We start from the raw sequence: 15,623 nt of genomic DNA, 5'->3' as shown, positions 1-15,623 counted from the left end.
AATGGCTCGATGATATGTTCTAGAGTCTCACATCTCTTTGTGTAAATAAGTGCTTCCTGGCTTCAGTTTTAAATGCACTTCTCCTTAATTTTCACAGGTGTTCTTGAGTAGGTGATTAAAAGAATTCTGCTAGATCTACTTAATCAGTGCCTTTGAGGATTTTGAAGACTTGGACAAGGCACCCAAGCAGTCTCCTCTTCTTGAAACTGAACAGGTTTAATTCTCTGAGTCTGTCACAGTAAGACATGTCCTTAAGTCCTGGGATGCACTTGGTTGCTCTCCTCTGCACAGCTTCGAGTGGCAGTATGTCTTTCTTGTACCATTGCAACCAGAAGTGCACACAATACTCCAGATATGGTCTTTTGAGTACATTATATAGTTTTGAGGATAACATCCCTTGACTTAAATTCAACAGATTTTACAATATAACCTAACATTTTATTTACCTTTTTAATTGGTTCTGTGCATTGCTTAGTCGATGAAAATGTTGCATCAACGTATACCTTATATCTTTAAAATAACTATCCTTATTTGTTAAATATTCTGCTATGGTCTTGTTCCTCAAAGTCAGATGAGTTTCTTATGGTTCCTCTCCCTTGAAGGGTCCCTTTGGGACATTTAGCATATGTTTGAACTTTAAAAGCTGCTCCCCTTTTTAGGTCTACTGTGTAAGCTGGAGCCTGGTGGTCAGGCTGCCTGGTATGAGGACTCTTCTAGGCAGGCCAAGTAAAGCCCTCATTATTTGCACTCAGGTTACCAAAAGTCAAATGCCAGATAGAAGTATCTATCCCCAAAAAAAAAAACTGAATATCATATACAGTGGATTCAGAAAGTATTTAGACACCTTCACTTTCTGTATACTTTATTGAGTTGTAGATTTTTTAAATGACTAAGCTTGCCATTTTTGCCCATCAATCTACACCTAATAACCCATAATGAGAAAGTGAATACATGTTTTCAGAAAGTTTTCAAATATATTAAAAATCAAAAACACCTAATTCATTTATTTAGAGTTTTAATTTAGTATTTTATTGAATCCCCTTTTACAGTAATTCCAACTTTGGGTCTTCATGGCCATCATGGTCTCTACACCTTGATTTGGAAAGTTTATTTCATTCTTCCTGGCAGATCCTCTCTAGCTGCCTTAGATTGGATGGGAAGTGTCTGTATGCTGCCATCTTCAGGTCTTTCCACAGATGATCAATGGGGTTTGCGTCTGGGTATTGACTGGGCTACTCCAGCATTTCCTTGGCTGTCTGCTTAGACCAATATCATCTATTTTACTTTGAGTTTGTATATATTTTGGAACAAGCTTTCTTCATGGACCTCTCTGTATTTGGCTGCATTCATCCTTTCCTCATTTCTGACCAGTCTCCCTATCGCTGCTACTGAGAAGCACTCCCATAGCATGATGTTGCCACCACCATGCTTTACTGTAGGGTGCTTGGAGTTCTGCCTAAAGCATTCATTTTAATTTCATCAGACCCGAGGATCTTTGTCATAATGCTCTCAGAACCCTTTCAATGCCACTTGAGAAAATTTTACCATAAATGCCTGATTGATGGAGTGCTTCTGAGATACTTGAACTTCTGACAGGTTCTTCCATCTCAGCAGAGGACTTCTGAAGCTCTGTTAAAGTGACTATTGGGTTTTTAGTGACCTCCTTGATCAATTCCCTTTTTACCTGGTGTAGCAGTAGAGGCCCCTATCGACCTCTTGAACCCACAGGTACCACTTCGAACACCGGGTAAAAGTACAATTATTATTTATTTTATAATAATAACGTGCACAAAGCACCCTCCACTCTACACTACTCATATAACACAATATTCAATAATTAATCACCAATCCTCCTCTCTCAGACGCATTGCCACCCTTCCACCCAGCTTAGCTCACTCGTCTGGGGTTTCCCATAGTCCTTTATAGTCCCTGACACGGAAGTGGATCCAGCCCTGTAATCCATGAGTCCTCATCACTTCCGGGTCAGATTAAAAGTCCTTTTCTTCAACCCGGAAGCACGTTGTTCCTTCCAGTCATGTGATCAGGACGCACTTCCGGGTTATAGGACACGTAGCACTCCTCAAGCCTCCCTACAGAGGCTCCTGGTGGTCCCCATGGTATCCAGCAGGGCTGTTTATAAAAACTACAAGGTCCATAAGGCCCTGCTGGAATTCGGGGAACTTCCATTCTGTTGGGAGGGCTCCATCTGGCAGCCTGGAGGTGTAGGCCGGAATATTTGGCCGGCCATCCATCACACTGGTTACCAAATGATTTCTGTTTCACAATTATTGAAGCCATTGTGCTCCTGGGAACACTCAAAGCTTTAGAAATTATTTTATCCCCTTGCCTTCACTTATGCCTCAGCACAGCTTGTTCATGGGTGTCTACAGAGAGTTCCTTGGACTTAATGGCTTGATTATTGCCCTGACATGCAGTGTGAGTTATAGAACCTTATATACGCAGGTGCATGCCTTTCTGAACAATGTCCAGTCAATTAAATTTACCATAGGCAGACACTAATCAAGTTATCGACACATCTCAAAGAGAATTAAAGCAAACAGGATGCACCTTGAAGTGCCACAGCAAAGGGTCTGAATACTTACATGAATGAGAGATTTCAGTTTTGGAGTTTTAATTAACTTGCAGGCCTTTCTGAAAATGTGATTTCACTTTGTCCTTGTGTTAGTAAGTGTAAACTGATTGGCAAAATGGCAACTATATGCACTTAAAATTAAATCTACAATGCAATAAAGTGTGCAGAAGATGAAAGGGTCTGAATTCTTTCAGAATCCACTGTATCTAGATAAATGACACTACAGAGACTTTTGGACACTGCAACTCTTAATTGGATATAGCAGTTTCTAAAAACTAAGAGTGTAAATTAGAAAGAGTTAGAAATAAATTTTATGCATGTCTTCTGAATATACCCATTCATTTTATAACGTACTGCCCAGTTTAGGGTTGTGCGGATCAAGTGCCCTGGGTACAATGTTTGAGCCGGCCAGGGATGGGGTGCAAATCACATTTCCTATTCATGCAGCAACACACTCTTTTCTGCTTACTGGTTAATCCTAAACTGTGCATCTCTTTAGAGAAAAACTGGAGTACTCAGAGACAAACCCACACAGAGAGACGAAGAATGGGTGTACTACACATAAACAATCACCAGATTCAGATTTGGCTGTAACATAAACACAAGAGCTAACATTCTTGATCAAAGGTAATAAGAGAGCATAACAAAGTGGGACACTGGAGAAATTAATCATTTAGCTTCAAGGATGTGGATTATGACAGCATGTCAATCCCAATATACCTAATGCATTGTGTAATACTACAGTAAAATTACAAAAATGAAAAAAGACCACTAAATAAAAGTCTGAAAGAATGCATTGAAAAAAGAGGTGGTAGAAATTAAAACAGAAAATGGCCCAAAGAGTGATTGTTATCTGTTTATGTAATCGGTTCACAGAATACATTACATTTCTGGCATTCAGCCATTTCTGTGCGGTGAGTCAGCTTACTGTCATCAAACCTGAACAGCTGCCAGATGAAGCCTTTTTTGTGAAGGCGTGTAAGCCATACCCTGTAACCTGAAAGATGCTCAGAGGTGTACTTAGATCTTCAATTGCTCTTTGGGTCATTGTAGACTATAGGTTTGGGAATGGCTTTGCAGCTTATTATGTAATTGGACTACTTAAGAGATATTTTTTGTGGCTTTTGCTTATACCATTACTCACTCTTTTTCCTTTAACAATGCTCTCATGGTATCTTGAAGTAAACTTTCAAGTTCTTCCACCTAAAAATAGAGTGAAGAAAGAAAATGAAGCATTAGTGTCAAGTATCAGTCCATCCAGCCATTCATCCATCTCCTGACTCACTTATCTAGAACAGGGTCAAAGGGAAACTGTAGTCTATGCCGTCAAGCATCGGGTGCAAAAACAATCACTACACAGGGTGCAAATCCATCAAGTATCAGTCATGTTTATAGTTAAACTGCCCAGAGCTGACTCACTGGGAGAGAGAATGAATATTAGGAGTACATGATAATAGAGAAGAATATCATATTACTTAAATGCAGAATGTCTGAAGGGTAGGATAAAAATAAGATTGAGGGGACGAAAAGTGTGGATTTGTGAGAAACACGTCTTTATTTAAGTTTGTGCTGTTCATTGTAACTCCAGTAGTATCTTGGGGTAGGGGTTGATCTATTTTGAATATATTGGGAGGGAATTAAATATAGATTTTTGTGTTTATTTCAATTTTGTGTGGTATATCATGACCCTGAGGGGAATATGTACCTGTGTTATGTTGGGTCTCCTCCTTTCGCTCAAGTGTGTTTTCTTTTTATCAAAATTTCTTTTTGTCTTTTCAATATTATTTTGTAAATTATACTATTGATTATGTTTTCGACATTGTTCTTCCTGTGCTTTATGTATTTTATGTAGGAATGTTTATTAATTATTGTACTCTTATATACTATATATATATATATATATATATATATATATATATATATATATATATATATATATATTGTGGGAGATGGCTGGCTGTTCATCCCGGCCAATACTCCCAGGCCGCTAGATGGAGCCCTCCCTGTAGCATGGGAGTGCCCCGAAGACCAGCAGGGAATCATAGACAATGGAGTTTTTATTCCCAACCCTGCTGGACATCGTGGGGCCCACCAGAGGTCGCTGCAGGGAGGCTCAAGGACTTATACGTGCCCTATAACCTGGAAGTGTTTCCTGATCATATGACCAGAAGGAAAGACGTGCTTCTGGGACGAAGAAAAGGACTTTTAATCTGACCCGGAAGGGATAGCAAATCAGGGACTGCAGGGTTGGAATCACTTCCGGGTCAGGGGATATAAAAGGACTGTGGGAAAGCCCAGACATTGAGCTGAGCTGGAAGGAAGGGTGGCTAAGTGTCTGGGAGAGGAGGATTGAGAATTGTATTGGTGATTGATTATTGATTTATTGTATGTGTAGTATGGAGTGGAGGGTGCTTAGTGCACAATATTATAATAAATATAAGAAGTATTATACTTTTACCTGGTGTTTGGCGTGGTACCTGAGGGTTCAAGGGAGCACTAACGCCCCCTACTATTACAATATATATATAGTGAAGACAAGGGCTGTACGCACCCCTAGAATATGTGGTCACTCATCTGAAACCTCCTCTTAAACGGTGATAAATTGGGAACTAGTACAGTTTACCTCATCTTTGCTCCATTAGATGCTGAGCTGCTGCTGCTGTGTCACGTGATATACTTCTCGCTCAGCGCTTCGTATATTTAAAAGCCTGTATAGCACCTGTCCTTTTTGATCATTGCTTTGTCTCTCTCCTCCCACAGACATCATCTGCTCCTGTTGGGGGTCCCACTCCCGACATGCACCCCTATGAAGTGGAAGATGTGTATTCTTTTAATTGAGAGACGGAACTGTCCCCTCCGTCTACACACGGAGATTGTTTTACTTCTAAAACACACATTTGTTTGTTTGAAGTGTTTGAATAAAGTTCCTGTCTCTACAATCTCCTGTGTTTTCTGTGCAAATCTGTGACCCAAGTGCGACAAGATATATATATATATATTTACAATTCAATACAGTTTATTTTTGTATAGCCCAAAATCACACAGGAAGTGCCGCAATGGGCTTTAACAGGCCCTGCCTCTTGACAGCCCCCCAGCCTTGACTCTCTAGGAAGACAAGGAAAAACTCCAAAAAAAAAAAACCTTGTATGGAAAAAATGGAAGAAACCTTGGGAAAGGCAGTTCAAAGAGAGACCCCTTTCCAGGTAGGTTGGGCGTGCAGTGGGTTTTATTTGTTATTTTTATTTGTTCTATGCCATATCCTCTACATGTGGAGCCTCAGGGTGAAGGGCCACCTAATGGTGTAGCTGATAGATCACCCCCAGAAATATTTATGGAGCAAAGAGGTTAAAAGAATATACATCTATTTAATAAAATAAATTTCAATATAGTAACTAAAAAAGAGTGTCCATAAAGGAAACAGAATGTATAGTTACAGCAAATGTTTAATTACAAATAGTCCATGCTGCAAGCAGAATCTTCTTTACATTACCAGGACACAATATGACTAATATTCATAATTTAGATGATGTCAAGATCAGTCTTTTTAGCTCTTTTTCTGCTTCTTCAGGAGAAGTAAAGATGTAGAATTTGCCATCAACAATTGCTTTCAATTTAGCTGGAAACAAGACGCCATATCTGAGTTTGGCTTTGTGTAAGTGCTCTTTAATGCTGTAGAATGCAGCACGATTGGCAACTGTTGAAGGAGAGAAATATGGAAAAATATGAATGAGGTTCTTTTCAAATATGATCTCCTCTTTCTGTATGAGAATCAACAGAAAATTTTTTATATTTATATAAAAATATGTATATGTTTAACAACTAAATAACTAGTAATTTTAAGTATCAGTAGACTTAAAATAAGGAGCAAAGAGGTTTGTTCCTATATTTTTCAAATGTATTTTCTTTGTGGATTTTTTGGTTTTGATCCTCTATCAACAATTTAAGGTACCATTTCTAGATTTTGTTTCTTGCATTTATTTGCTTTTAGGTTTGCTTTTTATTCTCTGGCAGGCGTTTATAATGCTTTTTATTGTTGTTTTTGAATCATTTTTCATGTTAATATTTTCATGTTAGCTCACTAAAAAGATTACAATATGCAAGCTTTCGAGGCAACTCAGGCCCCTTTTGATTACATCTTGCCTGAAGAAGGGGCCTGAGTTGCCTCGAAAGCTTACATATTGTAATATTTTTAGTTAGCCAATAAAAGGTGTCATTTTGCTTGGCTTTTCTCTACATTCATAATGGCTAACATGGTACAACACCCTAGTACTACATGTTAGCTCATTACTTTACACTTACGTTCTCTCTTTGGATTTTTGTGCATTCCTTTTACATTGTTTTTGGAGCCCCAGTAGGTGGGGCCATCACTGCCAATGGGTCCTCAGTTGGCCTTTGTATTCTGGCCAGAGTGAAGAACCAAGCAGTGGGTCATTGAGTTTATCTAGGCGTTTCATAAGCATTGCTTGTCTTTAATTTATTTTCTGGTTGCTGGATTTTTTTGCTATGTTTATTTGATTTCTGCCTTTGGATTGTGTATTGAGACTTGTTTGCTTTGGACTGAATTTTTAGGGAAATACTTTTTTTGCCCTTTTTCCCTGCTTTTCTTTACTTTTACTTATTTTGCCTTTCTGCGATAAAGTCTGTATTTACAGGTAGGTCCATAAATATCTGGACAGTGATACAATTTTCATAATTTTTGCTCTATGCACCGCTACAGCAGACTTGAAATTATGCAATCAAGATGTGATTGAAGTGTAGACTTACAGTTTTAATTCAAGGGATTTATCAAAAACATTGTATGAGCCAATTAGAAAAGAAAGTCATTTTTATGCATTGTCCCCCAATTTTCAGGGGCTTAAAAGTATTTGGAGAAACTAATATAATTGTGAATATAACGATCATTATCAATACTTGGTTCAAAGTCCTTTTCAGTCAATGTCTACCTGAAGTCTAGAACCCATGGCCTTCTCCAAGTGCTTGGTTTCCACCCTGCTGTTGTTGTGCCAGGACTTTACTGCAATTGTCTTCAGATGCTACTTGTTCACTGGACTTTCTGCCTTCAGTTTTGTCTTCAGCAAGTAAAATGCATGTCCAGTTCAGTTGAGGTCAGTTGATTGACTTGGCCTTTGAACTTCTTTGCCTTGAAAAGCACTTGATTTTCTTTCATAGCATGTTTTGACTTATTGTCTATCTGTACTGTGAAGATTTATCCTAACAGTTTTTCAGCATTTGTCTAAATTTGGGCAGACAGTATAGCCCTATACACTTGAGAATTCATCCTGCTATTTCTGTTTGCAGTTATATCATTAATAAACACTAGTGACCCACTTCTATTGGCAGTCACGCATTCCCATGACATAACATCTACCACGTTTCACAGATGATGTGGTATGCTACAGATCAGAAGCCATTCCTTCTCTTCTCCATACTTTTTGAAATATTCATCATTCTGGTATACCTGTATATTGATCTTAGTTTCATTTGTCAAAAGAAAACTTCCAAAACTGGACTGTTTATTTTTAAATATTTTCTGGTATATTCTAATCTGTCCTTCTCGTGCTTGCGGTTTAACAGTGGTTTGCACCTTGTGGTAAACCCTCTTTCTTTATTTTCATGAAGTCTTCTCTTGATTGTAGACTTTGGCAATTACAGGTCTACCTCCTGGAGGGTGTTCTTGATTTGGCTAAGTGTTGTGAAGGGTTTCTTCTCCACAATGGACAGAATCAATCATCTAGCACAGCTGTCACTATTGTCCAGGCCTTCTGGTGTTGCTGAGCTCACCAGTTCATTGCTTCTTTTTAAGAATGTACCAGCTAGATGATTAGACCACTCCTGTTGTTACTACTATCTCTCTGATGAGTTTGTTTTGCTTTATCTGCCTAATGATGGCCTGTTTTAACTTGCTTGGACAGCTCTTTGGACCTCGCATTGAGAGTTCAGAGAGAGACAACTTCCAAACGCAAATTCTACACTTGAAATCAACTGCAGACCTTTCACCTGCTTAATTATTAATGAAATAACAAGAGGCCTGCTCACACCTGGCCATGGAACAGCTTGCCACTCAAATGTCCAAATATTTTTGAGCCCATCTAAATGGGGGACCATGTATAAAAATGGCACATACAATATTTTTGCTAAACCCCCCAGAATTAATGCTGAATTTGATTTGATATATTTATTTCAAGTCCATTGCAGTGATGTACAGAGCCAAAGAAAATTGTGTCACTGTCCAAATACTTATGGACCTATCTGTATATACATTTTTGTCTTGGGTTTACTTATCAAGCCACAGTTTTACAGTTTTCTCTTCCTTTTAAGACATTGTTAAAATATTTTGGGACTTTAACTTTTTTGCAATTTGAGTTCTAAAAATACTGACTGTTTCTGTGCCAATGCACTTTTCATGTTACTGTAAATCTTTATTAATTTGGAATACTTTTTTCTACTCTTGTTTACTTTTTTACTTACACTAATGTGTATTAATATTAATGTTTGAGAAAATTAAAGTTGACAAGAGCTCACACAGAAATTAAGGAGGTGAATCATTCTTTCAGAATTTTTGCAGATCAGCTATTTAGCTGAGATTTTTAGTGTTCTGATGAGGTCTCTCAGTACTTAAGTCATGCACTGTACTCTACATTTTGTCTTTCTGTTGTTTCTGTCATCCAGACAACTTATTGCCATGTCTCATATTCCTAAACTGAGTGGTAATAGAGGGCTGCTTAGGGAGTTAAATGCTTCATAGTGGTATAATCTCTTTATTCTGTCTTTCTATTCCTGAAACAATTTAGGTGAGTCATGAATATTTAAATATTTTTCTGCTCTTTTACCAATCAGTTCATATACTTTCTCACACAAAAGTCAATCTCTGAAACTGTTATTTTTCAGCCAGGATGTGCTTGCCGGCCTACATTAATTTTCATATTGTTTATCATTTTTGATTGTCCTGATGTATTATTTTTGGTTTTTATTCTCTAAATTGTGTTGATTTTGTTGTTTATTTATTATTTACTATCTATTTATTATGTGTTCTCTTGTGTTCCTTGTAGTTTTTGGGTGGAACCCCCATTCAGCATGAAAGAGCCTGAGAGGATCTTCAGAGAAGAATGGCAGATAATTGACAAATTCAGTTGTGCAAGGCTTGTTACATCAAACCCAAAAGTCTTCAGGCTAGGATTACTGTGAAAGGGGCTTCAACTAAGTACTGAGTAAAGGGTCAGAATGAAATTTGAAGTTTTTATTTTTTATAAAACCTTTAAAAAGTCTAAAATACTTTTTTCATTTTGTCATTCTGTGATATTGAGTGTTGCTTGATGTACAGAACATATGGAATGAAATGATTTTAGCAGCATAGCAAAGTCTGCAACATAGCAAAATACGGAAAAAGTGAAGGGGTCTAAATACTTTCTGAACCCAGAATGAAACAAAACAGATTTGACACAGATGAAAACATAGCAGCCATCTCTAACTGTGAGGGATAGCTATAAAGCAAGGATGGTCAACTCTGATCCTGGAGAACCGCAGATTTTTGTTCCAACCCAGTTGCTTAATTAGAAGCCAATCCTCACCAATAACATATCTTATTTATTTAATTTCAGGACTTCTTAGTGTTTTAACTCTACCATGTCAGCTCATTCTTACATCATAGATTTTTTTTCCTTCCTAATGATCCATCTGTCATCCAAGTGATTTGAAACCTAAAACGGATGAGTAATTTTCAGTTCTTCACTTTCTCTTCAGATTCCTTCTGAGTACTTAATTAAACCGAATAGAAAATGATGAACACATATGAGTGGAAATGGAGACAAGTTATATGGAGAACTGCTGGTTCCTTTGATGTTTCATCTTATTGCTAATAAGGAGAAGTTAAAACAATTAATACAGCTGTTCAAGACTAAGGTAAGCAATCTTAACAAGCTAGACAACTAAAATGAAGTAGAAAATGTCACTTAAGCAATAAGGGCTTCACCATCAATAAATAATTTCTCATGAAGCAATTGGGTTGGAGTGCGGCACAGTGGTGCAGTGGTAGCGCTGCTGCCTCACAGTAAGGAGACCTGGATTCGCTTCCCAGGTCCTCCCTGCGTGGAGTTTACATGTCCTCCCCATGTCTGTGTGGGTTTCCTCCCACAGTCCAAAGACATGCAGGTTAGGTGCATTGGTGATCCTAAATTGTCCCTAGTGTGTGCGGTGGGTTGGCACCCTACCTGGGATTTGTTCTTGCCTTGTGCCCTGTGCTGGCTGGGATTGGCTCCAGCAGACCACTGTGACCCTGTGTTAGGATATAGTGGGTTGGATAATGACTGACTAATGACTGACAATTGGATTGGAACAAAAACCTGAAGCCATGGTGTTACTCAGCTCTGATTTAGTGGGTCTGAGTCTTAAATTGCAAATAAGCTAGTCACTAATTAAGAAAATAGTCAGAATGAAAACCTGTAGTCATTGTGGCTCTCCAGGATCGGAGTTGGCCACCCCTGTCACCATTTTAAATTATTTTGTTCATTATTGTACATGTTTTGCCAGTTGTTACTGGCAGGATGTTCAGCCATACAGTAAGCAGTTGCATACAGGTGTGCAACTTGATTGGTAGCTCGCTGTTCATTTGAGCAGTGAAAACCACTGCTTATAATTCCCACCATCCTAAGTATGCATCCTAGGTGTACCACCTCAGGGAGTACAGTTGCATGGGAAATTGTGAGGACACTCTGAGCAGTCCCTCTGTACATACAGCATGCCTCAGTTCTTGGGTCAAGCGTCAATTAATGATGGCTGCTTGTGCCATCATTATGTGTTTTTATTCTCATTATCAAAAACTGTAGAATGCTTAAAAACATTACAACATTAGAAAAATTTAGACAAGAACAGGCTATTCAGCACAACAAAGCTTGCTAGTCCTATCCAATTAATTCCTCCAAAATAACATCAGGTTGAGTTTCCTAAAGTCCTACTGGGCTCCAAGCTACAAAAAAAGGACATAGCAGTGCTAGAAATAGTCCAGATAAGAGCAAGCAGACTGATCCCATTGATATAGAGGTAGAATTAAGAGGTAATATTAAAAGAGGTGAGCCCTTTCTGTTTAAGCAAAAGAATATTAAGAGCAGACACGATCAAAGCTGTTTAAAATTATGAAGGGAATTAGTACAGTGGATAGAGACTGATTTTTTAAAACAACTTCATTAAGAATACATGGACACAGTTTGAAATTTGTTAAGGGTACATTTTACACAAACATTAGGAAGTTTTTCTTCACACAGAGAACCACAGACACAAGGAATATGAGATTAAGTAGTGTGGTAGATAGAAGTACTTTCAAAACTAGACTAGACTAGATAGTATTTTAGAAGTATTAAGTATTTGGGAACAGCGAGCTTTGTTGAGCTGAATGTCCTGTTCTCGTCTAGATTGTTCAAATGTTCCCTTTACTTTCCGAATCATTCGGTACCTCCTTATTAGTCCCTTTACCACTGAGAGGTTATCCGCTTCCTCACATTTGAATACTTCAGAAAAATGCAAGTTTAGAGCATAGTAGTTAAAGTTCCCCATGACTATAATATCCTCCTGTAAACTTGCCTTTTTAATATTATTAAAAAAATGCACATTGAAATTGCTCTGGGGTGTCTATAACACACTCCTAAAATACGACCTTTTCCCTTAATTCTTTCCAGACAAATCCAGATGTCCTCACTAAGATGTGGCTCATCATCCATCTGAAGAACAACTGCATTTGAATTCTGTTTTATATAAATGGAAACCCACCTTCCTTTTCTGTTCTTCTATCCTTCCTAAAAATGTGTATCCCTTTATGTCATGGGTCTCCAACCTTTTTTCCCCTGAGAGCTACTTTTACAAAATGAAAATGTCAGAGAGCTACTCATGTTTTCTAACGTTTATTCTTATAGCTTATTTCAACCCAAACAAACTGAATAAGTTTGTTTTGCCTGAACATTTACAAAATGTTGGTGTCCACAACTCACATTTTGCATTAAAACATCACAAGAAATATTTAGTTCACCTGCAAGTGCATTTTGTATGTCTGTATGCATTTTCTAGTGTATCTCACACTATTGAATTAAAACTTGAACGCTGTCAAAACAAAACAATGCAATTACAAATACACATTTATGACTTATTAATTTGTCTTTTGTTCCATGTCACTGTGTCACTTTATTCACAGGTCCAGTTGCATGTGTGATGTGTTTTTTAGTTAGTGAGATGACTGGCACTGCATGGAGTGAACAAGACAGGCAGGTGTATGGTGGAGTGGAGTCACTTAGGTTCACTCTTATGGAGTCATTTAAATGTTCATCTGTCAGTCTTGTTCTGAACTTTGATTTCATGACATTCATGGCAGACTCACAGAGGTATGGAGACCCAAACAAAGCAGACATTTTCAGAGCTGCTTGGTGAAGATTCTTATAGTTATCTGGCTCTACTAAGCTCCAGAAATGCTGAGAATGCTGTTGAGACTTTAACTGCACATTATTTTGAAGGTTTACTAATATGTAATATATAAAATCCAATGTCTGTCTGTCTGTATGTCTGTACGCTTTTCACGAGAGAACTACTTAATGGATTTAGATCGGGTTTTTTTTCTATAATTTGCTTGAACTTTCCGGTTGATTTTGCAACTTCTCTTATTTCACTATGTATCATAGTTCACTTGCAGTACCGACTTATTTGTACAAATCCGAGATCCACGCAACAGGCCTACAGGGCCTTCCTTACTCACTCGACAGCTTCGGGGTGTGTTCCTTAACTCCGCTTAACCAGCAAGAGCTAGCATGAGAGAACAATTGAATTCAACTTTGTTTGAAATTTAAAATAAAGTGTTACTTAGGTCTTGATGAATTTGAGTCCGGATATTCTCTTAAGTGTATGCCACATTGAAAAGATAGATTGCAATTCAGATTGTGGATCGTGATTTTGTGTTAAAAGGACCGTGATATGAATTTTTAAACCCCTAATTTGACTAATCAAGTTTTCTAATTTATGTAGGATTCATTAACCCTTTGGCAAGCTACTTGGAAAGGGGTTGCAAGCTACCGGTAGCTCACGAGCGATGTGTTGGAAACCCCTGCTTATGTTGCACTCATCCCCGTCTTTGTTATTTAGCCAGATTTCTGCTATTGTTATAATATCATATTTATTCTTCACTATATACAACTCCAACTCACTTGTTTTATCTTTGATACTCCCATCATTAAGGCAAGATATTTTTAATATGCTGCTTACTTTACATTTGCAGTTCAATTTTGGGTTAAAATTTACATTACTATGCATATTTCTTTTTGCACCATTGTTCAACTCCTAAGATAAACATCCTATATATAGCCATGGTTAGTTTTAGTTTAAATTATTTGTGTTTTGTGATATTTACATTGACATGTTATTAGAAAGTTTGAAGATAAATCATTATGCAATTAAGCACATTTTCAATTAACAGATATTTTCAGTGCAAGTTTCTACAACATACAAAATCAGGATACAAACATATTTATTATTAAAGATGCAAAACCATATGAACCATCAATGTGCATATCAAAACAGAGTGAAGAAAGGCTATGAAACCCCAACTAAGAGTTTGGGGGTATATATCCTGAGCAGAAGTGGTTTTAGAGCGGATATTAAATGCACAGGTGATAAAATGAACCTTTACAACCTTAAAACATGGAGGAAAATATGATTCCCTGAGAGATATTGGTAAACTCCTGAAAGTTATAAAATACTGAAAGGCCCTCTTTCATGAACTATAATTTGTATCAGGACCAGGCTGAAGACAGAGACATGACATTAAGTTTTCTCGACAGCTATTAACCTGTGATCATATTTAACTTATACATATACTTATTAAATTATAGGTTTATTGAGTTCTTATTGGCACATGGTACAGTGAAATTCTTGCTTACATGCTTTAATCAACATTACTGCAGTTGGATCACGCAAGAGCCATATGGTTTTTGTCATATTGATGAATGATTAATTACTTCGGATTCTTTATTTTATGATTTTTTTACATTTCATGCGTTCTTTTAACAGCTGTGTTAAAACTAGAGACTATGTGTTAATGGGTAAGTGCCAGTTATAGATGATATGTGGGCTTGTTTTATGTATAATCCATCCATCCATCTATCCATTTTCCAACCTGCTGAATCCGAACACAGGGTCACAGGGGTCTGCTGGAACCAATCCCAGCCAACACAGGGCACAAGGCAGGAACCAATCACGGGCAGGGTGCCAACCCACCGCAGATGTGTAATCCTAATTTGCTATATTGTGTGTGTTCATAAAAATTACTTATGAAAAATTCCTGATGCTGCTTCCTGACTCACTGATATGAGAAAACCCCTGCATGATATAACATTCAACTCAACTTAATGTCTTGTTACTCACGTTTTTGGCCCCATACACCCAAAACCCCATTTATTTTTTGGAACATTTTATTCAGAAAGTTACATCCTTCTGATAAAGAATAAACTGATAATTGTCTTTAGCAAAAATGATCAGAAGGGCTTAAGTCGTGCGTGCCACATAATTCAACCAAAGGGGTTCACTCCCTCGTGGGATATAAAGGGTTAAGTTACTTCTTTTCACAAAAATTCCAAAAGATGGGGATTAGTAATATAGGCATGTGGAGTGTCATTTTATGCTATTCTTAGGTTGCTGATCATGCATATAATACTTTTATATTTGATTCTTTAGCAGTGGTCATAGTCCTCTAACAGACACTCCCAGAATGTTAAAAGTGACACATTTGAAACCTAAGCACGTGAAGAATTGTTTCAGATTATTTTAATATATATAATATTTAATATTTCAAAAATCTGATGCAATTATTCATGTTTATTGTGTACTTCTACCTCATGAAGTAAATCCTTACATTTCTTATGAACAGCTTGTATTAGGGCGTCATATGCTAATTCAGACTTTTTGTTATTGTAACCTCAAATCCTAGAAACCAGACATTATGAAAAACAGCATTGTTCAAGCTCATATTTGAGTTCAAGTTCATTTAGGATGTGGGTTGGTA

The 15,623-nt window shown here is 37.4% G+C and overlaps 1 protein-coding gene across 1 annotated transcript in view; it reads right to left on the bottom strand.

The window, feature by feature from the left end:
• LOC114645735 (coiled-coil domain-containing protein 102A-like) overlaps positions 1-15,623 on the bottom strand; it is a 41,396-nt gene that overhangs the window by 13,394 nt on the left and 12,379 nt on the right. Inside the window, exon 3 of the mRNA XM_028793561.2 lies at positions 3,738-3,796. Within this exon, the coding sequence (XP_028649394.1) occupies positions 3,738-3,796 (59 nt within the window). The remainder of the gene's footprint in view (positions 1-3,737; positions 3,797-15,623) is intronic.

This window comes from Erpetoichthys calabaricus, chromosome 2 (genome assembly GCF_900747795.2).
Source record: "Erpetoichthys calabaricus chromosome 2, fErpCal1.3, whole genome shotgun sequence".
Lineage (NCBI taxonomy): Eukaryota > Metazoa > Chordata > Cladistia > Polypteriformes > Polypteridae > Erpetoichthys > Erpetoichthys calabaricus.
This window is presented reverse-complemented; position numbering and strand designations above follow the sequence as displayed.